This window comes from Jaculus jaculus, chromosome 9 (assembly GCF_020740685.1).
Source record: "Jaculus jaculus isolate mJacJac1 chromosome 9, mJacJac1.mat.Y.cur, whole genome shotgun sequence".
Taxonomy (NCBI): Eukaryota; Metazoa; Chordata; class Mammalia; order Rodentia; family Dipodidae; genus Jaculus; species Jaculus jaculus.
In genome coordinates this window covers 26,926,041-26,941,776 of record NC_059110.1, presented here as the reverse complement: position 1 = coordinate 26,941,776, position 15,736 = coordinate 26,926,041, and the positions used below count along the sequence as shown (strand labels likewise).

The 15,736-nt window shown below is 45.2% G+C and overlaps 1 protein-coding gene across 2 annotated transcripts in view; it reads right to left on the bottom strand.

The window, feature by feature from the left end:
- Positions 1–13,473, bottom strand: part of Nhsl1 (NHS like 1) — a 153,847-nt gene extending 140,374 nt beyond the window's left edge. For both annotated transcript variants that reach the window (XM_045158314.1, XM_045158315.1), the window contains exon 1: positions 12,747–13,473. In XM_045158314.1, coding sequence (XP_045014249.1) covers positions 12,747–12,948 — 202 coding nt within the window. In that variant the 5' untranslated portion in view covers positions 12,949–13,473. The remainder of the gene's footprint in view (positions 1–12,746) is intronic.
- Between the last annotated feature and the right edge of the window lie 2,263 nt (positions 13,474–15,736).

Below are 15,736 nucleotides of genomic sequence, written 5' to 3'. Positions count from 1 at the left end.
ACACACCAAAGCAGACAACGTGGGGGACCACAGGAGCAGGCCCATGGACACGCGTGGAGAAGAGTCCTAAAGCGAAAGCAGAACGAAAACTGTCCCCGTACGGGGAAGGACACAGCAGTGGAGGGAGGTCCACTTTATGCCAAAGGGAAAGTGCGAAACCTCAACGTCATCAAGACATTACAAGGGTGATGACGACTGGGGGGGGGGGGGGCGTGGGGGGGGGACAGCAGGCATCAAGTTAAATCTCCTTGTATTCCTAGATGGCGCCAAGTGGTTGAAGTCACAAGAAGTAGATCCAAATCCCCTCGGTACTTCGTCCTAACCACCTGGCTGCGGGTGTGTCGCCTGTTCTTTCAAGGCCTGTCTTCCCTTCACAGTAGGGGATTAGGCTTCCTGTCCCCCACCCATCTCCCAAGACTGTCATCACAATGACATGAGATCAGATGTATGTGAGTATTATGCCAACTATGCTCTGCAAACAGACACCCAGATCCAGAACACTACAGAAAGATGTTCCCAACTGAACATTATGAGTTGTTTCCTGAAAAATAAGAGACATGCGCACATGGAAATACCAACAGGTAAAACCGTCTTCTTTGGACATGTTACGCAAGCTGGCATAACATGCATAGAATCGCAGTTTTCACAAGGGCATCACTAACCGACCACCAATTTAATACAATAGCTCTGTGTTTCAGAGAACATACTGGTTTTCTTCCACTAGAGACAAAGGAATTTCAATTCAGACACGCTAGGTTTCAACAATCAAAACTCAACCTCAATGGACAAAATGTCCATTTTGGAAAAATGTCTAATTTTCCCCTCTCAGGATGGAGTGTAAACTGGTAAACATAATGACAGAGAGATCTAAAGGAATAAGGCAGAGACACTGGCCAGACACTGCTGTTCAAGGGCTTCCCCTGGGGTCCGCCAGCAGGTGCAAGGAATCAGCCTGAGCCATTAGCAGCCTTTTCAATGTCACGCTACGGCAGGCAACAAGGCCCACACTGGAAATCGCTCAGTGCTGTTGCCAATTTCCAAAGACTGCTTCGCCCACACTCACACGGTCCTGGGCTAGGGAAACCTGGAATGGTGGGGAAATTTTTACGTGCTCACTATCACAAGTTGGCTTTTGGACCAGATGATTTTCTGTATTGCAACCTTAACCCTCACTGAATCTCAGGGCATCTGTAGTGTGCCAGGCCTTAACAACAGCCAGAAAATAGGATTCTGCACCAGCTGCATGACCGCCTACTTAACAGGAAGGAGCCATCAGGTGCACAGCATAACAAAACCATGCTTAAAGAATGAAGCCACCAAAAGCACCATTTTTAAGACATAATTTTATATATCTATTTGTAAGCAGAGACAGGCAGAAAGAGAGACAATAGGTGTGCCAGGGCCTCTTGCCATTGCCAATGAACTCTAGATGCTTGTGCCACTCTGTGTATCTGGCTATACAGGGCACTGGGGAGTTGAGCCCAGGCTTGTGGGATTTGCAAGCAAGCACTTTAGCTGCTGAGCCATCTCTCCAGTCTCTGAAAGCACCATTTTACTGACTGTAGAAGAACGATCTAAGGAGTCAAAACTAACCAAGTCAGGGCCGGAGAGATGGCTTACCAGTTAAGGTGCTTTCCTACAAAGCCTAAGGACCCAGGTTTGATTCCCCAGAACCCATGTAAGCCAGATAAACAAGATGGTGCATGTGTCTAGAATTTGTTTGCAGTGGTTAGAGGCCCTGGCATGCCCATTCTCCCTCTCTCTCTCTTTTCCCATCTCTCTCTATCTTTGTATCGCTCTGCTTACAAATAATTAAATATTTAAAAAAAAAAACAACTAACCAGGTCAGGACTGACATTTTAGTTTTTACAAAGGAGAATGAAATAAAACAGAAGAGGAGACAGAGTACCTCAATTGTATGCAAGAAAGGTAGCTGGTTTCTCAATACAGGTAAACCATGTGTGACTAGGAACGAAGTCAAGGATATTTATTACTCCACACACAAGCAAAATGTGCCGTCATTAAAGATCCTGGGCATGGAAGGCCAGCCACTCACATCTCAGTCCCACTGCAGATCTCACCCACCATGTGAAGCAAGCACTTATCATAGAAGAACTGGCTTAACTGTCTCAGTAATTAGAGAATTTTTTTAACTAACTGGATTTTGATTCAGACCCTTCATGGATGGAATAGGAACATTTCTCAAGTGAGAAGTATAAACTTTTCCTGGCTACAATGACCTAAGAACAGAGGCCAAATGGATAAACCAACAACATGCCAGTATGGGGTGCAATCGAGGTGGTATGCAGCAGGAGAGAAGCCGGCTCTTTCCAGCTTCTGAGTGAGGGAAACCCACCCACTCCAGCTTCCCCAGAAGGAGGGAAACTCCAGCTTCTGAAAGGAGAGAGAGCATACATATAAGACAGGCCCCCCAAAATGTGCACATAAACTAAAAAGGCCTAGAATCTTAGAATCCTCAGAGTAACCATGTCGAGAAATCAACAAGGAAAAAAAAAAAAAACACTTAAACCATCTTTTTATACTGTTTGTTGCCTCAGCAATAAAAGTACTTTAAGGTAGAAATCAAAGTTCTTTTTCCAGGAAGTCAAAGCACTCTATGTACTTTCTATCGCTTAAATAAAAAGTAAATCAAAAACTAGCAGGCAAGATGACTGTAACAACCAAAGCATACATTGCCCCAACAACCAGCCACCACGGTAAACTGGCCAACCGTCTTTTGTGTGATTTGTAAAAGAACCCTCAACCAGTCATGACAAAAAGGCACACTGGTGTTCAGGTAAGAATTCTGGTTTATCTCAGAATGCGATCCAGAAACACTGGATACGGGTTTCTCCTTTATCTAAAGTTCTTCCAGTTACAAAGGGACAGAGAACCCCAAGAAAGAGTTGAGGGAACTATGCCAACCACAAAATATGTTTATCCTCATTTTCTCTCTCAAGTTTACGACAAAGGCAAAAATCAAATGATGGAGTTTATTGAATCTCAACAGCATATGATCTTCCTTTTAGAAGCAAAAGCACATATTGAACCCAAGCCTATCAATTTATTTGCACCATTAGAATTCTTTTTTAAAAGATTATTTTATTTATTTAGTTGGGGGGGTGGGGAGAGAATGGGCACACCAGGGCCTTCAGACACTGCAAATGAACTCCAGATGCATGTGTCACCTTGGGCATCTGGCTTACATGGTTACTGGGAGATCAAACATGGGTCCTTTGGCTTTACAATCGAGCTTCATAACTGCTAAGCCATCTCACAGACCACCATTAGAATTCTTTAAGCAGTGGCTCAATGAACCCTTGTCCTCACTCCCCACTTTCTTCAACCACGTAGAGAAACTTTGAACTATGCTTTAAGTTTTATTATTATTATTTTATTTTAGAGAGAGAGAGAATTGGCGCACCAGGGCCTCAGCCACTGCAATTGAACTCCAGCTGCTTGCGCCACCTAGTGGGCATGTGAGACCTTGCACTTGCCTCACCTTTGTCCATCTGGCTAACTTGGGGTCTGGAGAGTAGAACGTGGGTCCTTAGGCTTCACAGGCAAGCTCCTTAAGCACTAAGCCATCTCTCCAGCCCTTCAGCCATGTTTTTTAAAATACCCAAATACCTGAAGCACAGAATGTCATCCAAGCAGTATGTGACCAAGACACTGGCAATGAGATGAGCCTTCCTTTACTGACTGAGAAGATGAGGGGAACCCCCACCTCTCAGCAAAGGGGAGCAGACACAGCAAGACAGTGGTGCATAATTTCTTCTTGTAGCCCATTCCTTCCTCCCTGCATTGTGTTACTTCTCCCACTGTCTTCCACACTTGTTATCATTCCCAGAACGGTCTTTAACAAAAATGAGAGAGCATGGAAATGGCAGAGTAGAGGCCACGCCTAATGAATGCCCGCTCTAGGAAGAGCCCCCATGGGACTCTCCACTCCAGGGGACCGCACCAACATAAGCCATTTCCAAGCCACACTTAGGACAGACTTGCTCCTTGGTGTGGCATTTTCAGAAGATTGCTTGACACCAAGCCTTGTGAGCAAATGGAGCTCTCCAAATGCAAGAGTCCCCAGTGTGCCATCACAGAAGATGACAGGACACAAGAGGTATGTGGGTGCTACTGGCGTGAGAGGTGCCGGCTAGGAAACTCACGGAGCAAACACTCCCTTCTTCCCCTGGGGAAGCTGGTCTCAGACAGCTGCTCACTAGGCAAACACTATTTATCTGGCATGTTTAAATACCCAAAGTGTTGGGAAAAGCAGCTCGGCAACAGGTTTTTAGCAAGAATAACAGTGAGTTTACTATCGGGCTTACCAATCAGTCGTTAAACATCGGCCTTGAAATGACAGGGAACGCTGGCATGCCGAAGGACGGCAGGGAGGAGAGGAGTGGTACACGCTGGGCAGGACTGGCCACAGACATCACAGGAGTCAGAGGCAGCACCTGCAGCCTCTCACCAGGCAGGGGACCATGTATGAACAGTACGGGGGTTGGTGTTCAGAAGTTGTCAAATCACATGCAGTAAGGCAGTGATCACCATGGACCTAAGGCAACGACCCCTTGCCTCTCCTAACGCTGGATCGAGTTTGACTGTATCTTTGAAAGTCACAGATGGGAGCTGGAGGGAAGGCTCAGTCAGTAAAGTGCTTGCCTCACAAGCATGGACACCTGAGTTGGATCTCCAGAACCCACACAGAAAAGCCAGGCATGGTGATGGGTGCTTATCACCTGGAAGACATTGACAGGTAGAACCCTGAGGCTCACTGGACAGCCAGGCCAGCTTAACCGATGAGTTTCAGGCCAATGAGAGGCCCTATCTCAAAAAGGGAGTGGGATGGCATTCTTAAAGAATGGCACCTGAGAGTGTCCGCTGGCATCCACATGCACAGGTAAGGCGTTATTTGTGGTGTCCAGCCCTGATAAGCACTTTGTCCACTAATGCTAACAATTCTTCGTGAGCTGCTTGAGTCAGCCATGACCTTTAATTTAGTATTTTGTTCATCTCAGGATCTGCATGAACACTGAAGTATAAATTCCTGGGAGGGTCACATAAAAAACATAACTTCCACGTGAGTTACTAGATTATGTACCTACTCCAACAACACTTATTTCTCCAAGGACAATTCAACGGTGTCTAAGCTATCTCAGTACAGATACAGTTCTGACTCACTGAGCTGTTGATAGTGAAGAGATTACACCCAATGGCCCATGACCATTAAAGATAACCAGATTCAAGTTATAAGGTGACTAGTATCTAAAAAAAAAACTTATTAAAAAAGTTTTCATTTAACAAAGTGTACCTGGCTACAGATCCATATAATGACTTGGTTGTATCCCATTTTACATAAATGAAGGCCAGAGTTTAAGGGTATTATGCGACTTGCTCCAAGCCACACAATTAGCAGATGACAGAAACAAACCACCCAGAGGTCCTGACCAGCATTTGCACCACTTGGCCATTACTCATTCCTCCAAGTAAAATATGTTGAACGTCTTGCTATGTCAGGCTTGAAGAAACGCTGGCTATCAAACTGACACAGATTTCCTCAGTCTGGGAGGTTGAATTCCAACTAGAAGAGACAGGTAATATCTGAAACTAGTACAGAAAGTACCAATATGGGATGATGGGAAGTGGTTTGGGGAAAGGGATAGAGGATATAAAAGGATGAGAGAAAAATGTGACCATGTAAAATAGGATCACTGGGCTGGAGAGATGGCTTAGCAAGTTAAGAAATTTGCATGTGAAGCCTATGGAACCAGGTTCAATTCCCCAGGACCCATACAAGCCAGATGCATGAGGTGGTGCATGTGTCTAGAGTTTGCAGTGCCTAGAGGCCCTGGTGTGCCCATTCACGTGTTTGTGTGCTCTCTCTCTCTGTCTCTCTCTCTCTCTCATAAATAAGTGAATAGAGAATAAAATATTTAAAATAGGATCTACGCACAGAATCACCAATGCTGTGTTAGGATTTGCCCAGGTCTCACAAGAGTGCAGGCAGGGAACTGGGCTCTCCGAACCAGGCTCTGGATCCATCTCTCTACACCTCATCTCTGCGCACTGAAGTCAGCTTCACTCGTTAATCAAAGCAGCTGCAAGTCAATATTCACATCCGCAGCCTGAGAGCAGCGGCAGTGAGCAGTACGATGCCACCAAAAACAGGTTCCTACGAAGTGAACCCTCATGTCTGCTGCACTCATAAAAAGCTCAAAGAGCGAGCACATCACGTTACATAACACATCATTCTCCGACCCACATGTGCAAGGCATCTGGCACACTGGAGTGTGCAAGCAGCTCCATGCACGCGCGATTATGCTCTCCCGTCCAGCAGCCACTTGCAGCCCACGGCACTGTGGAGGAGGGGAGGAGCCGGGATCAGGTCTCTGTCCTACAAGAGTTCACTGCCAAGTTCCAAACACAGACAAGTAAACAAGTACAATCCAGTGTGTGATAAATGCAATTACAGGGGGATGAGGGAAGTGGAGAAAGACCAGACAAGGGAGTAATCAGCTCTGCCCCGGGGGAGATAGAGGAAGACGGTCCTGAGCTCTACAGGGAGTTCGGAAGGTTAAGTAGGACGTCAACAGGCAGAGGAGGAACTGCAACATCCTGGTTCAAGGAATGGGAACAGGAGGGAATGCCGTGCAGATTCCAGGAGCTGTGAAAGCGCAGTAAGTGCGCTGCAGTTAAAGGGGTGAGGGCATGAGCGAGAGGCCAAGCATACTGGTTCCCATGCCATGTTAAATGATATGGTCAGCTGGGCATGTGGCGCACGCCTTTAATCCCAGCACTCGGGAGGCAGAGGTAGGAGGACTGCTGTGAGTTCGAGGCCACCCTGAGACTACATAATGAGTTCTAGGTCAGCCTGGGCTACAGTGAGACACTACCTCAAAAAAAATAAAATAAAATAAATGATACGGTCTACTTTCTGTAGGTGATAGGGAGCCCCAACGAGTCGCTTAAGTGCATTTGTAACTTAGAAAGCTCACTCTGGAAAGCACGTAGATTGAAGGATGAATGAAAGTGCAGCAAGAGTGGAGGCGGGAAGAGGGGAAAGAGGAACGTTCAGAAGTCCAAAGAGGAACTGAAGATGTAAGCTATGGAAGGACAGACAGATGAGAGCAAGCACAATGAACCCCTACGAGATAAAACTAGCAAGACGAGAGTGGAGTTTGGATAGGAAATATTATCATTTGGATTTTTAAAAAATGCCAATTTGGAGCTGGGAGATGGATCTGCAGTTAGAGGTGTCTGCTTGTACAGCCTGATAGCCCGTGTTCAATGTCCCAGCACCCAAGTAAAGCCATACTCCCCCCCACAACGCCTCCAAAAAAGGTGCCTTATACATCAGGCATTCCTTTGCAACAGCAAGAGACCCTGCCATGCCCATACATACACATGCATGCTTACACACACACACACACACACACACACACACATACACACCAAGGCCCCTTGCCTCTACAAACAAAGGAACTCCAGAAACATATAGCACTTTGTGCATATGGCTTTATGTGGGTTCTGAGAAATCAAACCTAGTTCAGCAGGCTTTGCAAGCAAGAGCCTTTAACCACTGAGCCATCTCTCCAACCTAAGAAGAATGATTTTCAAAAGTGTTCAAAATTCAGTAGAGACATCTCAGTGAAAAAGAACAAAGGTTATTCACTGCAAACTGGGGCTGCCTGGCAGGAAGCTGTTTCCTCAGCAGCCAGGAAGACTTCTAGCCATGTAAGTGGGCATCAAGTTGACAAAACAAGCCTACCAACTTCTTTTAACCTTAGTAAAGGAACGTTATTAAGCAAAACATCATTTCTCTAGAACCTCCACAATCTAATGACCAAAAAAGGTCCTTTTTTTTTCTTGCAATTAAGCAAGGTAGTGGAGCAACAGAAATTGCCAACTCCAAAAGAAAAAAAAAAGAAAAGAAAAAAAAAAAAAACTAATGAAAAGGTCAGCAAAAGGCAGTCCCAATGGACCAGATAAAATATTAAGTGGCACTCACTGTTTGTCTCGTTCACAGTATGTCAACTTCATTAGGAAGTACAGAAGGAAAACATCACATTCAGTGCACACAGAATATCTGTCTTATCTGTCTTGTTAAAACAGAAATCCATTTAGTTCTTTTTCCAATATACAGAGTGACCCTTACAATAAATAAAACTTTTTAATTTAATTTTAATCACAAATTTGGAATGCTAATTTTAATATAATTACTGATGCCCTTTAAGCTTTCTTAATGCCAGAACTATTAAGTCCCATAATTTTAAAGATTATTTTTATTATAAAAAAATAAAGCAGTTATTTATATGGAAACAGGCTCTTGAACTTGCTGTTCTGGTCTTCCAAGCCATTTTTTTCCCATTATGATTTGTAAAGTCATTGCTAATTTAATGTGTGCACAAATTCTGTTCTCTGCAATTCTCCTCTTAGAAGGGATATTGGATGAAATTACTTTACCTACAGCCAGTTCCTACAAACAAGGATTGATTATCTGGTATACAAATTAATTTCTATCCTTGATTCCTACTGAAGCCATTTTCTCTGGCTTTTGAGGGCACAACAGAGGAGGGCAGGTGATGCTGGGGAATTGGACATGGGGTCTCATTGTTAGGACACACTCTGCCAAAGACTCACATCCCTGGCCCCATTTCTGAAGTTACATGGAGCACTGAAATCCAAACAAGTTAAATTTGGTAAATTACTAAGTCCAGATGATGACAACATAGCGAGAATGAAAACATTGTCTAAAACCAGGCTTTGCATGCCAATTACCCTCTCTATCTGCAAACCTGCCAATTCTAGGGTCATCAATCACGCCTTTGCTGAGCAAAAAGGAGACACAGCAAAAGCGAGCTCTGCACAATGAGAAGAGACTCCCGTTATTATCCCAACTCTTTGCTTTTATTTCCGTGAGCAAGAAAAGGGAAACACAGAAAAAGCACTGGCCACTGGTTTTCAAGAACCTTCTACAGAGCTGGGGACGACACACTCACTCAATACTGCCATCAGAAGGGCCACAAACAGGAGAAAGTCTACGCTCTCTCTAAGCCAGTCATGTCACACTTTTTTTTGCAATTTTCTTGGGATCTTCTTGTAAATTCCCTCTCAGAGGCCTTCCACGCTTCTCCATTTAATCTAAAGTCCATGATTTCAGGAAGGATGTGTGCGCTGATGCTCTGTTATCACCATCATCATTATATGATTGTCTATTATTACTATTACTATTATTCTGTACCCAGTGCTCAGCAAGTATTCCTCCACTAAAGAACTCCATGACAACTATATCTTTCCTACACTGGCCCCCTTTACCACACAAGCATCTAAGGGGATCAGGCATGACTCACTGAATTTCATACTTAAGAAGAAAATGTTTCTCATTCTGGATTTTATAGAGCACTGGGTTGAAACACCAGGTACTACCTACTGGAGAGCATACCAGCATAATGGGCTAACCACTTCCTTCCTACCTCTTGCAACATGCATGTCAATATGAGAGTTATCAAACATGTTAACATGCTGGACCAAAATAAAAGTCTAAGTGCTTCCTGGTGAATGCTTTGGACCTATCAATACCTATTTTCTGATAACTTTTTAAGCTCAGGAAAAAGTAGTGTAGTAGAGATACTATCAGTCACTTCTAATCTTATAAAAGACAATCTTGAATGTTCTCGCTTTCTCTGTAGGTCCTTGAATGTTAAGTACCAAAGTCAAATGTTAAAGCTGTAGATTTTCTGTAGGGATGTACCTCCTCAAGAATAATTCCATAGAAGGGCTGGAGAGATGACTTAGAGGTTAAGGTGCTTGCCCGCAAAGCCTGAGGACTCAGGTTTGATTTCCCAGTACCCACATAAGCCAGATAAACAAGATGGCACAGGCATCTGGAATTCGTTTGCAGTGGCTAGAGGCCCTGGTGCACCCATTCTATCTCTCTCTTAAATATAAATAAATAAATAAGTTAGATTAAAAGAAAAGAAGAAGGGCTGGAGAGATGGTATAGTAGTTAAGTTACTTGCCAGCAAAGCCAAAGGACCCAGGTTCGATTCCCCAGGCCCCACATGCACAACATAGCACATGCATCTGGAGTTCATTTGGAGTGGCTAGAAGCCCTGTTATGCCCATATTCATATTGTCTCTCACACACACAAATAAATAAATGTTTGTTTTTTTTTAAATTATATAGAAACACATGATTGCTACTGACCAACCTAGAAATTCCCTATAAAAGACCTTCTGCTCTGTGAAAGTCAGTGTGTCTTATACCCCTTACTCTTTGACCTGACAGTGGGATCCCGTGAATGAACTGTGCACAGCTGTGTTAACTGGAGGCAGTGGGCAGAACAGGCAGCAGTCTGGCCTTGACAGGAAGCAGCAGAGCCAGCCGTCCCACCAGCCAGACCCTACGGGGGTGCAAGGTTGACTTCAGGTTACAGCTGCCCCTTCACTTCTCCACTAAAGGTGGTGGGGAAGGGAGGAGGACAGCAGGGTTTCAGACCTGTGCTCGTCCATGCTACCTGGGCTTGAGGAGAAAAGCAGAAGTTCAGTGGATTAGTTTGCAAGTGGTCTGGGACGCTGCAAAGAGCCCTCCCTCACTCCACCATGTCTCCCTCACATTTTGATTTGCAACCACATCCTAATATGGACACCGTGCACCCTGCACGCTGGCAGCGGGTCCTGGCTACAGTTTGAGCTTCTTTGATACTTCTAGAGAACCAACGAACAGCAACAACAAAAAACACCTTCAACTTTACGTTTTTCTTAAAGACATACCCCTCTTTTGATCTGCCAGTATAAACAAATGTCACTTCTAAGTTTTCTCCAAAGGAAGGAATTATGTGGAATAAAGGCCAACTGTTATAACATGCCCCTGAGACAATATGTCAAGGATGTGAGCCAATTTGCTTTTGTAACTCAAATGTGAAAACAGAATATAATACCATGAATGTTGATGTGTAGCCCAGCTTTTTAAGGATTTCCCCTAACTCTGCATGTCAACCTGATAGTATTTATTCATGCCTGATTATTTTTAAGAACCATATGAATTTACACACTGTAACACACCTTCATTTATTTTCACAAGGCAACTGTGCCCCCTCTTATATGAAGGGATAAAGGGCACGATCTTTTCTATTGCTGCATAAACAAGTCTTCCTTTCCCTTTAGAAGTTGTCCTTGTTCTTAACAATGACTTCTTTATTTTCTACAAATCAAGTGCAGAGTACTTGCTTCATTTCCCAATTAAAACTAATGCATACAAAACCACAGTCTATTGCCTTTTAATGTTAATCCACAAGACCATCCACAGTGGCAGTCCTAAAGGCGCATGCTCGTGTGCACACGGTCTCCAGTCTCCCAACAGAAACTTGACAGACACTGACTTCAAACAAGTCCTGAGAAGCAACCCTTGGCAAAGGCCAAGAGTCCAAGCTACACCCTCTTGAAACCACAGCACTACTGTGTCCACCCTGCAAACATTTTTGCTTCAAACAATACACCCAACCACTGACCCAAACCTCAGCTTATTCCTCATTTAGAAAAGCCAAGTGCACAGACTTAACTGTGCAGCCCCGGCCAGAAAGCACAAATGAATGCCTTGTCCAACCCTGAACTCAAAAGTCATGAGCTACAGCTCCTCAGTGGACCACTGTCAACCACCACAACAGACAACTGATACCTTCAAAGCGGATCATCTAGTACGTCCTGTGTCGTAGTTTAATCGACAAGCACAGATGGTTTAACACTCGCTGTCCCAGAAGAAGGACTGAGCTAAATTCTCAGTCTACACAAAATAATTATGTACCAATGGGCATATAGTTAGCCCAGTGAATTCCCTCACATTTCAGCAGTTTTGATCCCAAAAGCAGAGGAAGAACAGATCCCTGTGAGAGTCCAGCAAGGTTTCTCTTGGTAGGGGAAGGATGTGAATATACAGGTTGAACTCAAGCCATGGGGACTGATCTGGACTCTGTAAATAGCGCTTCCCTACGGGGCTTTGCCACAGCATCGAATGCAGACAGCATTTTATAGCTTAACAGTTCTGTCCCTACAGCAAACAGCCGATCAGGCAGAAGTCGGATGTTTTACACAGTAAATAAGGAGTATTAAGGAATTTCAAAATATTTCTCTCTCTCATTCTCTTCCCCCAGCAGGACTGTATTTTTCCTTAGCTTCTACAGAAGCATAACCTGCCCCATCTGAGAACAGACACCAACACTGGTCAGAAAAGAACTTGATTGAAATCCAAAACTCTTTTTGGCCAAGATATCAAAGGGAGACCCCATGTGCGTCCATCTCTTCTATGTCATATCTACACCTGCCTAACTCATGTGTCCCAGGAACTCACTTGTCTTCTAGAAGATGAAAAGCTTTCTCCTTGTCATGTCAGAAAACAGATCAGACCTCACCCCAGACAGCCAGACCAGTGGTGGCTTCCCATGAAACTTCACACAAGTCGCAGGAGCGTGTGGACTCGGGACAGGAGGGAGGGCACCAAGGCAAATAACAGCTCTTGATCCTTCTGGAAAGGGTACCATCTCAAGGTGAATCTACTTGGAGAACCACTTTAACTATAGACACAGAAACAAATGAATGATGCCAAGTGCCAATACAAAAAAAAAAACAAAAAGAAACTCCTGGTGGGGCAAAGATCATGACAAGAAATCACTGAGAGAAACAAAGAATTCTATATAACAAACTTTTTTAAAAAAATGGTTGACATTTGAAAACACAAATCAAGTCACCTTTTCTGGGCTGGGTTCTGTATATCCAGTTCTCATCATGTCCTTCCACCTGCTGCCCACAGACAGACAGCTCTCCATCACTGCGAAACAGTCTCTTTGTCTGCCTGGACAAGGAGGAGAAATTTATCCAACTCACAGCACGTGAGAGAGAACCGGGGTTTGGCTTGAGTCTGAAGGGACCTGAAGAGCCTTCCTTTTTCATCTTCTTCACATCAAAATCCTCTGGAGACAAAGGGCTACCCAACAAACAAAAAGCTCGCTTTCAAAATTGGCCCGGGTCCTTGAAAACGAGCCTGCTCCTTCCCACGTATTCAGATAACGTTGGGAGTCAGGCAGGCATTGTGCAAAAGACTGCTTTCTGTGTCCCCCGAAAAGGAAAATGAAGCCTCACGAAAAAAAAAAAAAATTTTTTTTTAAACAAAATGTTCTACCCTGCCACATTGTGGAACCCAATTTCTGGGGTGAGGGATGTCCAGGGGTAAAATAATAATGATAAAATAATAACAACAATAACAATAAATACAAGTACAACCTCTTAGGGAAAAAAAAACGAAGCAGAATGGTCATTTCAGGCACACTTTTTCAGGACTTCGTGAAGACAAGCCAAGGCACTCCGACTCTTTGGTGCGTCCCTAGCATCCCCAACTGGAATCCTACGCCTCTGCAGGGCATCTTTGCCCTCCCGCCCTCCAGCAGCCAGAAAGCCAGCCTTTCTCCTGCAGAAGGAGCTAACTCCTCACCCTGGCGTGGAGCAGCATCCCCCCCCCTCCCCAGCCCCTCCCCCCACAGTTTAAAGTTCACCCACACAGGTTACTCGGGAGGAATCAAAGGGTTCAGCTCTCTGGTCCCGGGCACAGTGGAGCATCGTAAACCGCCCACTTGCCCTCCCGCCCGAGTGGGAAGCGCTGGGAGCCGCAGGACTCCGCGAACAATAAAAGGGGCTGCGTGGCTATTGCCGGGATCCCCGAGCAGGCGCTCCGCCCGCAGCCGATTGGCTCGCCGCGCGCTGGAGGCGCCTCATTGGACAGCGCGAGCCCCGCCCTCCTCGGGCCCCGCAGCGGAGGCAGCTCAAACTTCCCAAGTGCAGCAAAGCAATGGAAAACTTCGCCTGCCCGTGCAGATGGCAAAAATAATAATAATAATAATAATAATAAATAATAATAAAAAGATTATTTGATTAGCAATGCCGTATCCTCCTTCTGAAAGTGCGGGGATTTTAAGGGAGGGTTTGAAGTTGGAGACACACCCAGAATTCTTAGGTGGGTTCGGGAATGTCATTATCTAAAGAAATCGACCTCCCAGGAGGATAAAATGACCCAATTTTATTTCACTTCCTGCTTTCAGCCAGGGTGCAACGGCAGCCTGTTGGCACCTGTTAACTGACTCCCCAGCCTGCCAGCTCCAGCAGCCAGAGTGTGGAGCCCAAGCCAAGGCCTTCTGTGGCATGAGACGCCCCTCTCCGCCTTTGAATGGCCGCCCTCTCGGGGAGAATCCTGAGCGCTAAGCTGAAGCCATCAGCTGCTTGGCTCAAGATCCTAGTCTCCTCCCAATAGGCCAGAGTAACGTCCTAGGCCTGAGGGTGTCAAAAATCCTGAACCTTTCCCCCATAGAGACCTGACTCAGCATCCCCTTCCTCAAAGGGAAGCTCAGTAAAAAAGCAGAAAGTAGAAAACCAGCACCTCCCACCACCTCCTCCCCCACACCCCGCACTCACTCTACTTTGATAACATTAAATAAAGATATCGAAACTAACAAACTTGCTGGGAAACAAACTGATAAAAAGTTATGGAAGCACAGCTTAGTTTCATATATTCCCAGTTCCCTGAGACTGGAAGCAAAGGCTCTCCAACCTAACCAGTCCTGGGAGGGTCACAGAATCCAATCACACAGTAAAGGAAGCTCTTACCTCCGAAGGAAGACACTGAAGACTGAAGGGCAAAGTGGCAATACTCCAGGCGGCAGGGAAAAGGAATGAAAGGCTAACAGGGCCCTCAAGCCATTGTGAAGCTTGAACTCCTTACGTTACAGATAGGGATGTATGATACCTAATACCAGAGTCGATGGCAGGGGCAAGGACCAGGGTGTCAGACATCACTGAACCGTAGCTCTGCCTTCACCTGGGGCACCGTACCAACTTCAGCTCTTAACTTGGAATATTACGTCTATTGTGGCCATTATTGCAAGGACAAACAGGATTCAACTGGAGGCATACTGGTGCATACTTGTCATCCCAGCACTCAGAAGGTGTCAGGAATCCAAAGTCATCCTCAGCTATAGAGTCAGCCTGGGCTATGTAGTGAGACCTGGCCTCAAAAAAAAAAAAAAAAAATCAGGGCTGGAGAGATGGCTTGGCGGTGAAGCGCTTGCCTGTCAAGCCTAAGGCCTCCAGTTCGAGGCTCAATTCCCCAGGTCCCACGTTAGCCAGATGCACCAGAGGCCCACGCATCTGGAGTTCCTTTGCAGTGGCTAGGGACCCTGGCGTTCCCATTCTCTATCTATCTATCTGCCTATCTATCTATCTCTCTCTGTCTGTCACTCTAAAATAAATAAGTAAATAAAAAAATAAAAAATAATCAAAGAGAGAAAGAGGAAGAAGGAGGGAATAAAAAGTTAAAAAAAAAAAAACCAAAACAGAATCTCACCAGAAACAGACTTCCTCGTCACTGTCACTGCAGAGATTTGTGGCACATACCTCTGCTCTTTAATCCATGGACCTAAACAGTGAACAATCTCTCCTCCTTGCTGTGCACATCTCACAGCTGTATTCTCCACTTAGGCTTCTAAGCTCTCAGTGTACTGGAAGTGCGCCTGAACACCGGTCTCAACCATCGCTTGTGGGGTGCGTGCATTCAACAACACTGGTGCCACCAGTAATCACAGTGTGTTCCTGAGGTACCCCGGTCCCCACCCACGTTGGGAAAGGAGCTAAAGGGTGGGTTGGGACTAATGGTAGAAAATTCACTACCACGCAACCAGGAATGATGAGTGGT